The following is a 20340-nucleotide window of genomic DNA, read 5'->3' as shown; positions in this document are numbered from 1 at the left end:
GGCCAGTTGGTTCAGTAGATCTGAAGTTACCATACCACGAGATAAGAAAAAAGTCATTTCGAGAAAAACGACTTTGAAGTTTTGACTACAGATACAGGGTGTTTCAAAAATGACCAGTATATTTGAAACGGCAATAAAAACTAAACGAGCAGCGATAGAAATACACCGTTTGTTGCAATATGCTTGGGACAACAGTACATTTTCAGGCGGACAAACTTTCGAAATTACAGTAGTTACAATTTTCAACCCCCCATGAACCATGGACCTTGCCGTCGGTGGGGAGGCTTGCGTGCCTCAGCGATACAGATGGCCGTACCGTAGGTGCAACCACAACGGAGGGGTATCTGTTGAGAGGCCAGACAAACATGTGGTTCCTGAAGAGGGGCAGCAGCCTTTTCAGTAGTTGCAGGGCCAACAGTCTGGATGATTGACTGATCTGGCCTTGTAACATTAACCAAAACGGCCTTGCTGTGCTGGTACTGCGAACGGCTGAAAGCAAGGGGAAACTACAGCCGTAATTTTTCCCGAGGACATGCAGCTTTACTGTATGATTAAATGATGATGGTGTCCTCTTGGGTAAAATATTCCGGAGGTAAAATAGTCCCCCATTCGGATCTCCGGGCGGGGACTACTCAAGGGGACGTCATTATCAGGAGAAAGAAAACTGGCGTTCAACGGATCGGAGCGTGGAATGTCAGATCCCTTAATCAGGCAGGTAGGTTAGAAAATTTAAAAAGGGAAATGGATAGGTTAAAGTTAGATATAGTGGGAATTAGTGAAGTTCGGTGGCAGGAGGAACAAGACTTTTGGTCAGGTGAATACAGGGTTATAAATACAAAATCAAATAGGGGTAATGCAGGAGTAGGTTTAATAATGAATAAAAAAATGGGAGTGCGGGTTACCTACTACAAGCAGCATAGTGAACGCATTATTGTGGCCAAGATAGACACAAAGCCCATGCCTACTACAGTAGTACAAGTTTATATGCCAACTAGCTCTGCAGATGATGAAGAAATTGAAAAAATGTATCACGAGATAAAAGAAATAATTCAGGTGGTGAAGGGAGACGAAAATTTAATAGTCATGGGTGACTGCAATTCGTCAGTAGGAAAAGAGAGAGAAGGAAACATAGTAGGTGAATATGGATTGGGGGGAAGAAATGGAAGAGGAAGCCGCCTTGTAGAATTTTGCACAGAGCATAACTTAATCATAGCTAACACTTGGTTCAAGAATCATAAAAGAAGGTTGTATGCCTGGAAGAATCCTGGAGATACTAAAAGGTATTACATAGATTATATAATGGTAAGACAGAGATTTAGGAACCAGGTTTTAAATTGTAAAACATTTCCAGGGGCAGATGTGGATTCTGACCACAATCTATTGGTTATGAACTGCAGATTGAAACTGAAGAAACTGCAAAAAGGTGGGAATTTAAGGAGATGGGACCTGGATAAACTGAAAGAACCAGAGGTTGTAGAGAGTTTCAGGGAGAGTATAAGGGAACAATTGACAGGAATGGGGGAAAGAAATACAGTAGAAGAAGAATGTGTAGCTCTGAGGGATGAAGTAGTGAAGGCAGCAGACGATCTAGTAGGTAAAAAGGCGAGGGCTAATAGAAATCCTTGGGTAACAGAAGAAATATTGAACTTAATTGATGAAAGGAGAAAATATAAAAATGCAGTGAATGAAGCAGGCAAAAAGGAATACAAACGTCTCAAAAATGAGATCGACAGGAAGTGCAAAATGGCTAAGCAGGGATGGCTAGAGGACAAATGTAAGGATATAGAGGCTTGTCTCACTAGGGGTAAGATAGATACTGCCTACTGGAAAATTAAGGAGACCTTTGGAGAGAAGAGAACCACTTGTATGAATACACTCCTGGAAATGGAAAAAAGAACACATTGACACCGGTGTGTCAGACCCACCATACTTGCTCCGGACACTGCGAGAGGGCTGTACAAGCAATGATCACACGCACGGCACAGTGGACACACCAGGAACCGCGGTGTTGGCCGTCGAATGGCGCTAGCTGCGCAGCATTTGTGCACCGCCGCCGTCAGTGTCAGCCAGTTTGCCGTGGCATACGGAGCTCCATCGCAGTCTTTAACACTGGTAGCATGCCGCGACAGCGTGGACGTGACCGTATGTGCAGTTGACGGACTTTGAGCGAGGGCGTATAGTGGGCATGCGGGAGGCCGGGTGGACGTACCGCCGAATTGCTCAACACGTGGGGCGTGAGGTCTCCACAGTACATCGATGTTGTCGCCAGTGGTCGGCGGAAGGTGCACGTGCCCGTCGACCTGGGACCGGACCGCAGCGACGCACGGATGCACGCCAAGACCGTAGGATCCTACGCAGTGCCGTAGGGGACCGCACCGCCACTTCCCAGCAAATTCGGGACACTGTTGCTCCTGGGGTATCGGCGAGGACCATTCGCAACCGTCTCCATGAAGCTGGGCTACGGTCCCGCACACCGTTAGGCCGTCTTCCGCTCACGCCCCAACATCGTGCAGCCCGCCTCCAGTGGTGTCGCGACAGGCGTGAATGGAGGGACGAATGGAGACGTGTCGTCTTCAGCGATGAGAGTCGCTTCTGCCTTGGTGCCAATGATGGTCGTATGCGTGTTGGGCGCCATGCAGGTGAGCGCCACAATCAGGACTGCATACGACCGAGGCACACAGGGCCAACACCCGGCATCATGGTGTGGGGAGCGATCTCCTACACTGGCCGCACACCACTGGTGATCGTCGAGGGGACACTGAATAGTGCACGGTACATCCAAACCGTCATCGAACCCATCGTTCTACCATTCCTAGACCGGCAAGGGAACTTGCTGTTCCAACAGGACAATGCACGTCCGCATGTATCCCGTGCCACCCAACGTGCTCTAGAAGGTGTAAGTCAACTACCCTGGCCAGCAAGATCTCCGGATCTGTCCCCCATTGAGCATGTTTGGGACTGGATGAAGCGTCGTCTCACGCGGTCTGCACGTCCAGCACGAACGCTGGTCCAACTGAGGCGCCAGGTGGAAATGGCATGGCAAGCCGTTCCACAGGACTACATCCAGCATCTCTACGATCGTCTCCATGGGAGAATAGCAGCCTGCATTGCTGCGAAAGGTGGATATACACTGTACTAGTGCCGACATTGTGCATGCTCTGTTGCCTGTGTCTATGTGCCTGTGGTTCTGTCAGTGTGATCATGTGATGTATCTGACCCCAGGAATGTGTCAATAAAGTTTCCCCTTCCTGGGACAATGAATTCACGGTGTTCTTATTTCAATTTCCAGGAGTGTATCAAGAGCTCAGATGGAAACCCAGTTCTAAGCAAAGAAGGGAAGGCAGAAAGGTGGAAGGAGTATATAGAGGGTTTATACAAGGGCGATGTAATTGAGGACAATATTATGGAAATGGAAGAGGATGTAGACGAAGACGAAATGGGAGATAAGATACTGCGTGAAGAGTTTGACAGAGCACTGAAAGACCTGAGTCGAAACAAGGCCCCGGGAGTAGACAACATTCCATTAGAACTACTGATGGCCTTGGGAGAGCCAGTCATCACAAAACTCTACCATCTGGTGAGCAAGATGTATGAGACAGGCGAAATACCCTCAGATTTCAAGAAGAATATAATAATTCCAATCCCAAAGAAAGCAGGTGTTGACAGATGTGAAAATTACCGAACTATCAGTTTAATAACTCACAGCTGCAAAATACTAACGCGAATTCTTTACAGACGAATGGAAAAGTTGGTAGAAGCGGACCTCGGGGAAGATCAGTTTGGATTCCGTAGAAATGTTGGAACACGTGAGGCAATACTAACCTTACGACTTATCTTAGAAGAAAGATTAAGAAAAGGCAAACCTACGTTTCTAGCATTTGTAGACTTAGAGAAAGCTTTTGACAATGTTAACTGGAATACTCTCTTTCAAATTCTGAAGGTGGCAGGGGTAAAATACAGGGAGCGAAAGGCTATTTACAATTTGTACAGAAACCAGATGGCAGTTATAAGAGTCGAGGGACATGAATGGGAAGCAGTGGTTGGGAAAGGAGTGAGATAGGGTTGTAGCCTCTCCCCGATGTATATTGAACAAGCAGTAAAGGAAACAAAAGAAAAATTCGGAGTAGGTATAAAAATTCATGGAGAAGAAGAAAAACTTTGAGGTTTGCCGATGACATTGTAATTCTGTCAGAGACAGCAAAGGACTTGGAAGAGCAGTTGAACGGAATGGACAGTGTCTTGAAAGAAGGATATAAGATGAACATCAACAAAAGCAAAACGAGGATAATGGAATGTAGTCAAATTAAATCGGGTGATGCTGAGGAAATTAGATTAGGAAATGAGACACTTAAAGTAGTAAACGAGTTTTGCTATTTAGGGAGTAAAATAACTGATGATGGTCGAAGTAGAGAGGATATAAAATGTAGACTGGCAATGGCAAGGAAATCGTTTCTGCAGAAGAGAAATTTGTTAACATCGGGTATAGTTTTAAGTGTCAGGAAGTCGTTTCTGAAAGTATTTGTATGGAGTGTAGCCATGTATGGAAGTGAAACATGGACGATAAATAGTTTGGACAAGAAGAGAATAGAAGCTTTCGAAATGTGGTGCTACAGAAGAATGCTGAAGATAAGGTGGGTAGATGACGTAACTAATGAGGAGGTATTGAATAGGATTGGGGAGAAGAGAAGTTTGTGGCACAACTTGACTAGAAGAAGGGATCGGTTGGTAGGACATGTCTTGAGGCATCAAGGGATCACAAATTTAGCATTGGAGGGCAGTGTGGAGGGTAAAAATCGTAGAGGTAGACCAAGAGATGAATACACTAAGCAGATTCAGAAGGATGTAGGCTGCAGTAGGTACTGGGAGATGAAGAAGATTGCACAGGATAGAGTAGCATGGAGAGCTGCATCAAACCAGTCTCAGGACTGAAGACCACAACAACAACAACACAATTTTCAACAACAGATGGCGCTGCAAGTGATGTGAAAGATATAGACGACAACGCAGTCTGCGGGTGCGCCATTCTGTACGTCGTCTTTCTGCTGTAAGCGTGTGCTGTTCACAATGTGCAAGTGTGCTGTGGACAACATGGTTTATTCCTTAGAACAGAGGATTTTTCTGGTGTTGGAATTCCACCGCCTAGAACACAGTGTTGTTGCAACAAGACGAAGTTTTCAACGGAGGTTTCATGTAACCAAAGGACCGAAAAGCGATACAATAAAGGATCTGTTTGAAAAATTTCAACGGACTGGGAACGTGACGGGTGAACGTGCTGGAAAGGTTGGGCGACCGCGTACGGCAACCACAGAGGGCAATGCGCAGCTAGTGCAGCAGGTGATCCAACAGCGGCCTCGGGTTTCCGTTCGCCGTGTTGCAGCTGCGGTCCAAATGACGCCAACGTCCACGTATCGTCGCATGCGCCTGAGTTTACACCTCTATTCATACAAAATTCTAATGCGGCAACCCCTCAGCGCCGCTACCATTGCTGCACGAGAGACATTCGCTAACGATGTAGTGCACACGCTTGATGACGGCGATATGCATGTGGACAGCATTTGGTTTACTGACGAAGCTTATTTTTACCTGGACGGCTTCGTCAATAAACAGAACTGGCGCATATGGGGAACCGAAAAGCCCCATGTTGCAGTCCCATCGTCCCTGCATCCTCAAAAAGTACTGGTCTGGGCCGCCATTTCTTCCAAAGGAATCATTGGCCCATTTTTCAGATCCAAAACGATTACTGCATCACGCTATCTGGACATTCTTCGTGAATTTGTGGCGGTACAAACTGCCTTAGACGACACTGCGAACACCTCGTGGTTTATGCAAGATGGTGCCCGGCCACATCGCACGGCCGACGTCTTTAATTTCCTGAATGAATATTTCGATGATCGTGTGATTGCTTTGGGCTATCCGAAACATACAGGAGGCGGCGTGGATTGGCCTCCCTATTCGCCAGACATGAACCCCTGTGACTTCTTTCTGTGGGGACACTTGAAAGACCAGGTGTACCGCCAGAATCCAGAAACAATTGAACAGCTGAAGCAGTGCATCTCATCTGCATGTGAAGCCATTCCGCCAGACACGTTGTCAAAGGTTTCGGGTAATTTCATTCAGAGACTACGCCATATTATTGCTACGCATGGTGGATATGTGGAAAATATCGTACTATAAAGTTTCCCAGACCGCAGCGCCATCTGTTGTTGACAATTGTAACTACTGTAATTTCGAAAGTTTGTCTGCCTGAAAATGTACTGTTGTCCCAAGCATATTGAAACAAATGGTGTATTTCTATCGCTGCTCGTTTAGTTTGTATTGCTGTTTCAAATATACCGGTCATTTTTGAAACACCCTGTAAATGCAATATTATGCAACTTAGGTTCAATCTGCTACTCCAGGTCCATAAACTAGTCCTTTTCCTTCTTCATAGAGGGCGTTCTGCCCGATCTGGGCCATCCTGTCCTGCTTCAGAGCCGCTCGTACGGCCGGTGACAAGCGGGTTTTGGGCGTTTGAATCCGGTGGTCGTCCGAATGCTTGGGGAACTGCGTCGGATAGAGCCACAAGGTGACGTCCGTCGTTGTCATGCTCTTCAGAATTGCTGAATACTCTACATTGGTGCTGCTCACTGCCAGGAAAGTCGCAATCTCCACCGTCTTCGCACCGGAATGCAAATGCTTGGGAGTTAACATCCAAAAACAGGCGTTCAAACTTTCATTTGAATTTTGTGTGTTTCCTCCCAAACACCGATACAATAAGCCGTCCTCCGAAATGGCCTCGTAGATCGAATGAATCACTTTTTGAACTTCTTTGGGGAGCGGCTGGTCGTGTTGATATTCGTCCAGATGTCCGGTAGCCTCTGCAATGCGCCACTTGCACCAACTACTTTCCCCAGCCGGACAATATTGGTGTCGTGGGTGATCATCGGTCGAACACTTGTGGAAATACGTTGCCCAATTTGCCTTCTTCATCTGTTCCACCGAAATGGAATGCCGTCGGATTGCCAGGCCGTAGTACGTCGTAAGCTCCTCGATCGCTTTGTCAGTTTCAGTCATGGGCAAGCACCTAGAATAATTTTTCGCGGCTACAAAGTCGAAATTCCCGGAAAAAAAGGTGCTTGAGAAAGACCGATTTCAGGCAGGTGCATTTTCTTTTGTTCAACCGTGAATAACTAACATTTCCGTTCCGTATTCGGTAAAACCGTTTCAGAGGTGGATTCTAAACATTTGCATGCATCCGAAAATGCAATTTAAAAACAATCGACGTTTCGAACCAAAAGATAGTAAACCTCCCGTTAACATATTTCAACCTATTTCAACCTCAATTGTATATCTATTGTCGACTTACATTTTAATATTGACCTGAAGATGGGACACATGTCCTGGATTGTGCATTGATTCTCAGAAATAAATTATATCTACAACTGTAGCAGATATTATCATTGACTATTAGATTTCATTGGACTGCACAGTTACAGGAGAGGAGTAATAAAAAAATCGAACAGTTAATATTGGGGGTATTTTATGTTGCTAAAGAACAATGGATGTAGGATCAACTTTAGTTTGAGCCATTTCTTGTCTCTCCCAAAGCAGCGATTCGCGTTGCAGTGTCGTCCCGAGGGCCGGAGCCAGCTCGTTCGAGAAGGAGACGGTGGCATTAGGTGAGACGTCTGCCCGTGAGGAGGGCGCCTCGGGGACGCCAGTGGGCGGCGGCGTGCGTTATCCCCCCAGGGAGGGCGCGGGTCCCCGCGGGATTATCGCTGCGGGATCAGGTGTGCCGCGAGCCCACCAATTACAGCGGCCGCCGTGGCGCGGCATTGCGGTCGCCTCATCCGGTTTACGATGCCCACAGGCCGAGCCGACTACTCCCGATGTCGGCCGGCACTTGTGGCCCACTGCTCCGCGAGAGACCGAGAGGTCCGGGTCAGCTTTTACGTTCGTTCCGTCAGCTACTAACGGCAAGGTTACTCTGGTCTCTGCTGCGCCTGCCACAGTACTTACTACTACTACTACACTACTGGCTATTAAAATTGCTACACCAAGAAGAAATGCAGCTGATAATCGGGTATTCATTGGACAAATACATTATACTAGAACTGAGATGTGATTACATTTTCACGCAGTTTGAGTGCATAGATCCTGAGAAATCAGTACCCAGAACAACCACCTCTGGCCGTAATAACGGCCTTGATACACCTGGGAATTGAGTCAAACAGAGCTTGGATGGCGTGTACAGGTACAGTTGCCCATGCAGCTTCAACACGATACCACAGTTCATGAAGAGTAGTGACTGGTATATTGTGATAAGCCAGTTTCTCGGCCACCATTGACCAGACGTTTTCAGTTTGTAAGAGATATGGAGAATGTGCTGGCCAGGGCATCAGTCGAACATTTTCTGTATCCAGAAAGGCCCGTACAGGACCTGGAACATGTGGTCGTGCTGAAATGTAGGGTTTCGCAGGGATCGAAAGAAGAGTAGAGACACGGGTCGTAACACATCTGATATCTAGCGTACACTGTTCAAAGTGCCGTCAATGCGAACAAGAGGTGACCGAGACGTGGCACCCCAAACCATCACGCCGGGTGATACGCCAGTATGGCGATGACTAATACACGATTCCAATGTGCGTTCACCTCGATGTCACCAAACATGGATGCCACCATCGTTGTTGTTGTGGTCTTCAGTCCAGAGGCTGGTTTGATGCAGCTCTCCATGCTACTCTAACCTGTGCAAGCTTCTTCATCTCCCAGTACCTACTGCAATCTACATCCTTCTGAATATGTTTAGTGCACTCATCTCTTGGTCTCCCTCTACAATTTTTACCCTCCGCGATGCCCTCCAATGCTAAATTGGTGACCCCTTGATGCCTCAAAATACATCCTACCAACCGATCCCTTCTTCTAGTTAAGGTGTGCCACAAACTTCTCTTCTACCCAATCCTATTCAATGCCTCCTCATTAGGTATGTGATCTACCCATCTAATCTTCAGCATTCTTCTGTAGCATCACATTTCGAAAGATTCTATTCTCTTCTTGTCCAAACTAGTTATCGTCCATGTTTCAGTTCCGTACATGGCTACACTCCATACAAGTACTTTCAGAAACGACTTCCTGACACTTAAATCAATACTCGATGTTAACAAATTTCTCTTCTTCAGAAACGTTTTCCTTGCCATTGCCAGTCTACATTTGATATTCTCTCCACTTCGACCATCATCAGTTATTTTGCTCCCCAAATAGCAAAACTCCTTTACTACTTTAAGTGTCTCATTTCCTAATCTAATTCCCTCAGCATCACCCGACTTCATTCGACTACATTCCATTATCCTCGTTATGCTTTTGTTATGTTCATCTTATACCCTCCTTTCATGACACTGCCCATTCCGTTCAATTGCTCTTCCAAGTCCATGTGGCCCTCATGATGCTGTAAACAGAAACTGGGTTCATCAGAAAAGTTGACGTTTTGCCGTTCCTGCACACAGGTTCGTCGTTGAGTACACCATCGCAGGCGCTCATGTCTGTGATGCAGCGTCAGGGGTAACCGCAGCCGTGGTCTCCGAGCTGATAGTCCCTGCTGCTGCAAACGTCGTTGAACTGTTCGTACAGATGGTTGTTGTCTTGCAAACGTCCCCATCTGTTGTCTCAGGGATAGAGACGTATCTGCACGGTCCGTTACAGCCATGCCTGGCATCTCGACTGCTAGTGATACCAGGCCGTTGGGATCCAGCGTGGCGTTCCGTATTACCCTCCTGAACCCACCGATTCCATAATCTTCTATCAGTCATCCAATCTCGAACAACGCGAGCAGAAATGTCGCGATACGATAAAACGCAATCGCAAGAGGTTACAGTCCGACCATTATCAAAGTCGGAAACGTTATGGTACGCATTTCTCCTCCTTACGCGAGCCATCACAACAACGTTTCACCAGGCAACGCAGGTCAATTGCTGTCTGTGTATGAGAAATCAGTTGGAAACTTTCCCCAAATCAGTACGTTGTAAGTGTCGCCACCGGCGCCAGCCTTGTGTGAATGCTCTGAAAAGCTAATCATTTGCATATCAAAGGATCTTATTACTGTCGGTTAAATTTCGATTCTGTAGCACATCATCTTCGTGGTGTGGCAATTTTAATGGCCAGTAGTGTACTACTACCTCTACTGGCCGCACTGAATTTAATACCCTGGTGCTGGCACCTCACATCCTGATTTTGGTGTTGTCAGAGGCACAGCGGCAGTCACAGCGTCTTGTTCACATCTGGAAAAGTTATTTTATATTTGCGCTAAGATCTAGACACAAACCTGCATTACCTGCTTTCCGTGAACAGTCGTTTCATCATTGGGCCCTGAATGAAATTCTGAATGTCATCCACTGTTCCCTCCTGTAAGTCTAGCAGACACTGCGCCATCACGACGAAAGCACCATTACACAGAAATCGATGCGACGGTCTATAGCTATTATTATCCAGGCAGGTTTAAATACTTGGTGTGTGGAGTAAATTGTATTTATTCTCTTATTACTTCGTGTCGAGTTATCAGCGGTTACTGCTCTCATGGGGTACCCACAGCAGAGGATGGTGGATCACAACAACCCAACGTGCTTTGGATTACAAACGATATCGACTACCAAGATAAAGTAAAGATGAGCCTATACAGCCCTGAAATTGATCACGAATAAATAAAAAGGAAAACAATAAATGCAACTTTTTTTGAGTCATAATACAAAGAGTATAAATTTCACTCTCCATGGTAGGAGAAATTTCTGAACCATTTCTCATAAGAACTGGCTTACGAATGACTGAGTATCAATCACCATTACATTTCAAAAGTGCCCGGGAATATAAAAAAAGAGAATGGTACAAGGATAATGCAAATAATATAATAAATGGAAGTTCCAGAACTGACGCAAGTATAAACTGCATGGGATTTGCTGATTATCTTGCTCTCGAAGCTAATAACGTTCGAGAAACCAGAGAAGATGTTAAATCGCTATAAGAAGCAGCTCAGAAAATCTAACATACTATTTGGTTTCGGAAAACACACCTTATGCCATTGTAATGTTATGTGTGACTCACTGCTTTTTTTTAACTAATTTGTGTCTGATTTTATTCTGAGAAGCTCAGTAATGTATATAAATCAGTAAAAAAACGACTTATTAAAAAAACAGAAATGTTACTTTGTATCTTGTGGAAAGAGGACGTGTTGCTAGGCCGTTGCTCAGAACGTATTGTTACAATTAATTAAAACTGAAATTTTAATGATAAAACCGAGTAAAGTATGTGAAAGAGTTGCCAAACAATTATGTACACAAATGTTCTGGAAGTGAAGAATATAAATATCTTGTTTTTGGTAAAGGAGGTGAACTTCATTGTCGTCGCCGTCTATCAGTCGATAGATTTTTAAGAGTTCAAAGTTCACTAAAATACAGGAAAAGAAACTCATTCTCTATGGTTTCCATTCAATAAGTAACAACCTCTCATAATTTCTTAATTACAGTATTTGGATTATGTTCTTGTACAATAGTATGGTGCTGAACTCCACTGACCAATTTTGATGTTGCAGGACGTGTAGTTCGAAGGAAGTTTGTGTGTCAAGCAATCTCCTTTTCTCATGAAAACCAGATTGTTGTTTGATCTTATATACTTACAACAGTGGTCCCTTAGGTATGAAATGCTACGAACACTTGGCCTCAAAGCTATCCGCAATACGGCCAAGTAACCAACAGAGTCGTATTTTAAACCTTAACGAACAATGAATTCTTCCAAATTGTAATACGTCACCAACTCGTGCAGAAGCTGATCATTCAAGGAGGCAGCAACCAAAATTCAGGTACCAGTTACGACTTAATGTAAAAAATCTCAATCAAAAATCAATCTCTCTCTCTCTCTCTCTCTCTCTCCAGACACATATATCAATATTCATATTATAAAAATAGTCATTTTATACCATCTCCTTTACTATTAACAAAGAAAACTACAATAGAAAACAGGAAACCAAAATTGGTGTAAAATATAAATACTTATAAATATTTAGGTGAATTCATAACACACAACCTAAACCAGAAACTGACGTACCTCACATCTCTCTTCGTTGTCGTATCACTGACTCTGTTCAGAATAAATGGGAACAGTTCGGTTGATATTCACAGAAGGCTGAAATAACGTCTCGAGTAATCTCTGATTTCGTGTACGACTTCAGGCACAGAGACACGTACGGACACTTCATTTCCGACGTATTGCGAATGTCTTGGTCCTCTCAGAGATGCAAGTTCCGACAGCTGCATGAATAATAGCAGAACTGATATTTGCCTAGATGAAATCGATGCATGAGAAAAGATGCAAAAGACATGTCTGGATTCGTAACTGGACTGAAAAAGGTGTCATTTCGGCTACTCGGCGACTCGAAACCAACTTTGTAACATGTGGACGGGCCTCCATACAGTCAGATCTCCCCTCATGCGATTTCCCTAATTGTGGTGCCCTGAGGAAAGACCTTCGTGGCCGGCGATTTCCTTCAAACGAAGAGGTGCACCGCTGCGTCCTATCATGGTTCCGTAGGCAAATATTTTTCCACAAAGGCGTTGACTTTCTTGCTTGCCAGCGGGATAAATGCATTTTCAATTATGCCGATTACTTTTGAAATAATAAACAGTTTACTCACTGTTTTCCACCTGTCTCATTTCCCAGTGGCTGCTTTTAAATGAAAAAGTGTCACCTGTTGTAGGTTTTTCCTATTTCATTACACGAAACAATTTTCACAAACTTGGGTTTATTAACTATAGTTCATTGATGGTTACGAAACATAGCACAGCTATTATCAATACAGTAAAGAATACAATAATACCTTATTGCTGAAATTGTTGATAACCTGATAGTAATACAGGACACGTCACTCTAGATGTACACTGTTGTCCAAAATTAAAGCAACAAACAACTTTTCCGCGTCCTGTGACACGACATAATCATACAATCTGTCAACAGATGTCCGTACGATCGTGTCCTGCATGGGAGATAGCATTCCGGTCAACGGAGATCCGCACCAACGGTGATGTCAGGACACCTGTCAAATGGTGTGGTGATTGCCGGGTAGTCGTACATCCACAATTTAAAAAAAAAGTCGTATGACTGGGGCCTCCCGTCGGGTAGACCGTTCGCCGGGTGCAAGTCTTTCGATTTGACGCCACGCCGGCAACTTGCGCGTCGATAGTGATGAAATGATGATGATTAGGACAACCCAACATCCAGTCCCTGAGCGAAGAAAATCTCCGACCCAGCCGGTAAACGAACCCGGGCCCTTAGGATTGACATTCTGTTGCGCTGACCACTCAGCTACCGGGGGCGGACACATCCACAATTACCGTGTACACACTTACAGGCGGAGCAGTATGGCGCAGAGAAGACACCTACCAGACTCTCTGCTGTGGGGGAACATGGGAAGAATGGAATCAGGACAGTCGCAAACTGATGTGGCCCGATGGCTTAATGTAAATCGTACTGTTGTTTTTCGGATGAGGCGACAAGTAAGAGATCAAAAGTGTATGCCGAAGACCAGGGCAGGGTTGATCGCGTGTGACATCAGGAAGAGAGGACCGTTATTTAGGTGTAAGGGAACGAAGGTACCGCCTTCGTACTGCACAGAAACAGGCATCTGACTTCGCAGCATCCACTTGGTGTATTGTAGCCAGGAAAACGGTGTACAGAAGTCTTCGGCTGAGTGGTCTTTACTGTCGGAGACTTACTTTATGAGTACCTCTGACGCGTCCTCTCAGAAGGAAACTTCTAGAGTGGAGCTGTCATCATGCCATGTGGACGGTCAAACAGTGGGCCAATGTTCTTTTCACAGATGAGTTCCGATTTGGTGTGGACAGTGATTCTCGACGAATTGGCATCTAGAGGGAACGCGAAATACTATTTCGGGACCCAAACGTTGTGTAAAGTGACTGATGTCGAGGAGGATCCCTAAGGGTGTGGGCAGGGATTAAGTTGACCACTCGAACAGCTCTTCATGAAATTGTACCGTTAAGCTGGCAGGGTTTAACTGCCGTCAGGTACCGTGACGAGATCTTGGGATCTCACGTGCGGTTGTTACGAGATGCTGTGGGCCCAGACATCATATTGCTGGACGGTAATGCTCGACTTCACAAAGCACGCGCGTCTGATGTTTTCTTGGAAACTGAAGAGGTTGCACGCATGGCGTTGCCTGCTTTCTCTCCCGATTTGAATCCCATAGGGCACGCTGGGGACGCATGAGGGAGAAGGGTTGCACCGCGTCAGCACCCACCAACCACTCTCCAAGACCTGCGAGCAGCGCTGCATGAAGAATGGGCGTTGTTGCCTCAACATGACGTTTTTGACATCAGTCATCGCCTGCCCTTCCGTTTTTCAGGCTCGTATTGCTGCCAGAGGTGATCACACCCTATTCTGAGTGCATTAATCAGTGGTCGGAATGTGTGCGTAAATCCGTTAACGTGAAAAAAAAAGAACGTTTTTGTCTACCATTATGCATGCTGCTATTCTGTATTCTCTATACAGGGTGGTCGGGAATTCCCGTTACAGACTTCTAGGTCTTGTAGATGGGTGTGAGTACATCGTATTTTGAATAGGAACCCATGTCCGGAGACTACAGAGCGTCAAAGTTATAGGCGTGGGCTTGTGTAAATGTAGGTATACACGGGGTGATTCCGTGGTGATGTTACAGACTTTCTAGGATGATGTAGAATGATAAATGTATTAATTTGAAGTAAGGATCCCTGGACCGGAAAATAAAGAGTCGAAAGCTATAAACGAAAACCGTTCTGATACCTCTGACAGTTGAATACACGTACCGATTGTTCTGTTGCGAAGTATAGGGCTGGTAAGTTTCAGTGGTGGTACTGTTTACAAAAACGAGAAAAAATGTGGGCTCTGAATTGCATACCTGAGGAGCTATGACTATTCGTTCATTTCGCTAATGTGAAACAGATCTCCTCTGCCGAGCAAGTGTTCATAGCTGTTAAGGTACGCACTTTACAGCCCACGATTATTGGACATTTTTTCTCGTTTTTGTCCACACTACCACCACCGAAAGTTACCAACCCTACACTCTTCGCAACACAAGCACCGGTACATGTATTCAACTGTCAGAGGTATCAGAAATGTTTTCGTTTATAACTTTCGACTGCTTCGTTTCCGGTACAGGGATCCTTACTTCAAACTAATATATTTATCGTTCTCCATCATCCTAGAAAGTCTGTAACATCATCACGGAATCACCCTGTGGATACGTACATTTACAGACGCCCGCGCCTATAACTTTGACGCTCTGTTGTCTCGTTGTATGACGTTTCGGGACATGGGTTCCCATTCAAAATACGATGTACTCACTCCCCTCTACAAGTCCTAGAAATCTGTAACGGGAATTTGCGACCACCCTGTATTGTCTGCTATCACCTGTTTATACTGTTTTGTGGCAAAATAAACGCAACCTTGAAATGCTTCGGTTTGTTGGTTTAATTTTGAACACCAGCGTAAATTTCAGTACATTCAAATCTGGGAAGCTGGTATGAATCACTCTTGGATAAACCAGATGTAACTGACCATTAGTATAATTCTGTACAAACTACTGGAGACCTAAGCAAGAGGTACTCACAAACGACCAGCATGTTGGCCGTGACAGTCTTGGTGGAGAAAGAGGGGGCGTCAGCCGTCACCTCGCAGCTGAAGTTGCCCGACAGGCTGAAGCCGACACGTCGCAGCACCACTTGCGTCGCGTTGGATGACGAAAGCTGCCAACAAAAGAGAGCGCAGCGTAATTATAACGCTGAAGAATTCTCGTGGTTATCGGTGGCACTAAACTAAAAATTATGTAGTGAATTATGCTCTTACACATACTCTACTCAAACATTAGCTGTCTTTAGCCATCACTGTATTTTATTGTCATTTGAAGGACACGACTATATTTCCAGGTACTACACGAAAATGCGGTGAATGGACAGCTGGAACAGGAAACCCGTAGCTTTCGGATAGCAATACAGGAACTATGTGAATGATGTAGCCGCTCTAAGGTCTGGAAAACAGACAGCAGTTGCGATGGCGATCTGATTATCAAACAGCTTTCAAACTGCATCTGAACGAAGCTACACGCCGGAGTATTACACCGCGGCTGTTCCACGGCGCCGGATTGCGAGGCTGGTTCACACTGAGGTGACAGAAGTCACGGGATGCCTGCTAACACCGTGTCGGACCTCCTTTGGTCTGGCATAGTGCAGCAACTCGGCGTGATATTGAATCGACAGTCGTTGAAAGAACCCTGCAGTAACACTGAGCCATGCTGTCTCTATAGCCGGCAGTAACTTCGAAAGCGTTACCGGTCCATAGTTTTGTGCACCAACAGTCCTCTCGATTGTGCCCCATAAATTTTCGATGGGATTCATGTCGTGCGGATCTTGGTGGCCAAACCATTCGCTCTAACTCTCCAGACTGTCCAAACTCAAGTGGAAGACCCTGCGAGAGAGACGCTCAGTAGCTCGGTACGGGCTTTTGTTGAAGTTTCGAGAATATAGCTTCACCGAGGAGTCAAGCAGTATATAGGGTGAGTCACCTAACATTACCGCTGGATATATTTCGTAAACCACATCAAATACTGGCGAATCGATTCCACAGACCGGACGTGAGGAGAGGGGCTAGTGTAATTGGTCTATACAAACCATAAAAAAATGCACGGAAGTATGTTTTTTAACACAAACCTACGTTTTTTAAAATTGAACCCCGTTAGTTTTGTTAGGACATCTGAACATATAAACAAATACGTAATCAGTGCCGTTTTTTGCATTGTAAAATGTTTATTACATCCGGAGATATTGTAACCTAAAGTTGACGCTTGAGTACCACTCCTCCGCTGTTCGATCGTGTGTATCGGAGAGCACCGAATTACGTAGGGATCCAAAGGGAACGGTGATGGAACTTAGGTACAGAAGAGACTGGAACAGCACATTACGTCCACATGCTAACACCTTTTTATTGGTCTTTTTCACTGACGCACATGTACATTACCATGAGGCGTGAGGTACACGTTCGACGGGCGTTTCATAGGACGTGGAGGACGCATAAAGTGGCCAGCCCTTTCTCCTGATCTTACACCTCTGGACTTCTTTCTGTGGGGTACGTTAAAGGAGAATGTGTACCGTGATGTGCCAACAACCCCAGAGGATATGAAACACGTACTGTGGCAGCCTGCGGCGACATTACACCAGATGTACTGCAGCGTGTACGACATTCATTACGCCAGAGATTGCATTTGTGTGCAGCAAATGATGGCCACCACATTGAACATCTATTGGCCTGACACGTCGGGAGATACTCTATTCCACTCCGTAACTGAAAACGGAAACCACGTGTGGACGTGTACCTCATCCCTCATGGTAATGTACATGTGCGTCAATGAAAAAGACCAATAAAAAGGTGTTAGCATGTGGACGTAATGTGCTGTTCCAGTCTCTTCTGTACCTAAGGTCCATCACCGTTCCCTTTGGATCCCTACTTAATTCGGTGCTCTCCGATACACACGATCGAACAGCGGAGGGGTGGTACTCAAGCGACAACTTTAAGTTACAATATCTCCGGATGTAATTAACATTTTACAATGCAACAAACGGCACTGATTACGTATTTGTTTATATGTTCAGATGTGCTAACAAAACTAACGGGGTTCCATTTAAAAAAACGTAGGTTTGTGGTAAAAAGCATACTTCCGTGCATTTTTTATGGTTTGTATTAACCAATTACACTAGCCCCTCTCCTCACGTTCGGTCTGTGGAATCGATTCTTCAGTATCTGATGTGGTTTACGAAATATATCCAGCGGTAACGTTAGGTGACTCACCCTGTATTGCTCCCTCCTTCGTATATCTCGAGAAGAGACCATGAGGATAAAATCAGAGAGATTAGTGCCCACACACAGGCATATCGACAATCTTTCTATCCACGAAGAATACGAGACTGGAATAGAGGGGGGAACCGGTAGAGGTATGCTAGATACCCTCCGCCACACACCGTCAGGTGGCTTGCGGAGTATGGATGTAGATGTAGTTGGTGACTGTTCTTCAAACCAGTTGCGAACAACTGTGCCACGCTGACATGGTGCACGAAGTTAAGTTGGGACTAATGTGACCAGGTGACGGTTTTCCAGCCGTGTAGGGTCCAACTGATGTGGTCACGAGCCCAGGAGAGTTACCACAGACGATGTCGTGCTGGTAGCAAAGACACTCGTGTAAGTCACCTGCTGCCATAGCCCACTAAGGCCAAATGTCTCCGCGCTGTCCTAACGGAAGCGTTCGTCGTTAGTCCAACATGGGTTTCTCGGTTATTTCATTCAATGTTGCGTCTCTGTTAGGATTAATAACTCTGCGCAAACTCCACTGCTCTGGCTCGTTAAGTGAAGGCCGTCAGCTACTGCGTTGTCCACAGTGAGAGATAATGCCTGAAATTTGGTATTGTCGGCACACTCCTGACGCTGTGGACCTCAGAACACTGAATTCCCTAGAGTTTGCCGAAATGGAATGTCCCATAAAACTCCAACTACCATTCCGCAATCAGGTCTGCTAATTCCCGTCGCTCGGCCATAGTGCTGACATGGTGTAATGGTCAGCATTTCTGCCTAGTATGCAAAAAAAAACTTGGGTTCTAATTCCCGTCGTGGTTCAAAATTTTATTTTATTTCTTCAGCTTCCACCATTATCGTAGATAAAGATGAGACTATCTTCGTGAAAATTTAATTATAAGAAAAAGTTTATGTGGTTTGAAAAGTAATATGTGTTTACACCATGCGAAATGCATTCTGTTCGCATCGATGATTGCTCGGAATGAGCATGATTGTGCTGTGGGCATGTGTCGCTGTTTTCTTAAAATTCCGGACTGGAGGAGCATTTCTAACGCACTTTTTGAGAAACCATCTGACATGTCACTATCCCAGAAAGTTTCACCATTTAAAAGGTCCGACGAAGTCGGCAGCCTTGTATAGACTGAGGTTACAAAAGTAATGGGATTGAGATAAGGACATATACAGGTGGGGTAGTATTGCGTACGCAAGGTATAAAAGAGCAATGCCCTGGTGGAGCTGTCATTTCTACTCAGTGATTCACGTGAAAAGAGAATGACGACGACAGCGGTACAGAACGCTGTCCAGCTTCTCTGAATTCCCGAATACATGCTGCCAAGAAGATTGTTCAGGCTAAGATATGTGTATCTCGTCTCCAGTCTACCTTAACTCCCGCTGTTTCTCTATTGGTGGTGGTGCTTCAGGGGTACTTAAAATTGAGCTTTCATGATAATTTCTAGAAAGTAAATATTTTTAGGTTTCTTGTGATCTACGCGTGAATCTCGTACAAGTAGCTGCGTCTACACGGTAGGCGCCGACGGAAATGGTGCACTATGGATAATCTTGCAAGCTCACACGTCCCGTGTGGAACGGACTTAAGAGCTTCGGTTGCCTTGTGTTTGGAAGCACACATCATACGAACACCAACAATTTGCGGAAGTTCGAATTCACTTAGTTCTGTCGTAATGCAGAACTCCGTTCTGGTCACGACTCACTGAGATTTCGGTCTCAAATACTGGAATGCAACATACAGACTTGGCTAACATCTGAATTTATTTTCAAGGACGCATTTATCACAGTGTTTCCATATTTTTGTCCAACCCCAATGAGGATGAATGCCTGATGACTAACTGAAATCATGTAATTCAGTAGTAGGAATACAGAAAATTCGTATTATGAGTGCGACCCTTGACCTAAGGATCATTCATCGTCTAAAATTAGCGATAGGAAGGGGATGCTTTGATCCTGAACAACGTTAATACACTACGGAGAAATTACCAGACAGAGTGTATGAGAGATTTTGATTCAGTGCTTTTTATACTCAAAGAAATGAAATGAACAAAATTCGGGATGCTGTATATCTGTGGTTCCCAACAGGTGGTCCGCGAGCTATGCCAGAGGGGTCTGCAAGATGCTATTAGAATAAAGAATAGTCAAAAATCCAATGCCTCACTGAAGGAGAGCAAGATCAGCTTGTGGATCTATCCAGCTGTGGTACGATGATAAACATTTTCATCGGTGATAAATTTATACACTTCTGGGCATCAGCACGCAAGGACTACAAGAAACTTGGAGATAAGGAAATGAAAAAGATCCTTCCATTTGCAACCACATTTCGGTGTGAGCAAGCATTTTCTTTCATGTGTTTCATGAAAAACAAATATAGGAATCGGCTCGACATGCGATCGGATTTCAGAGTGAAAGTATCAAGTTTGGAACCTAATATTTCAATGACTCAAAGGTCAGATTGCACTCATCTCATTAATAACTGAAAAT

General features: G+C 45.0%; 1 protein-coding gene across 1 annotated transcript in view; it reads right to left on the bottom strand.

Moving 5' to 3' along the window:
- The window catches only part of LOC126195022 (uncharacterized), a 1313800-nt gene that overhangs the window by 442931 nt on the left and 850529 nt on the right, over positions 1-20340 (bottom strand). Inside the window, exon 3 of the mRNA XM_049933457.1 lies at positions 15620-15755. Within this exon, the coding sequence (XP_049789414.1) occupies positions 15620-15755 (136 nt within the window). The remainder of the gene's footprint in view (positions 1-15619; positions 15756-20340) is intronic.

The sequence above is a fragment of the Schistocerca nitens genome, chromosome 7 (assembly GCF_023898315.1).
Source record: "Schistocerca nitens isolate TAMUIC-IGC-003100 chromosome 7, iqSchNite1.1, whole genome shotgun sequence".
Lineage (NCBI taxonomy): Eukaryota > Metazoa > Arthropoda > Insecta > Orthoptera > Acrididae > Schistocerca > Schistocerca nitens.
This window is presented reverse-complemented; position numbering and strand designations above follow the sequence as displayed.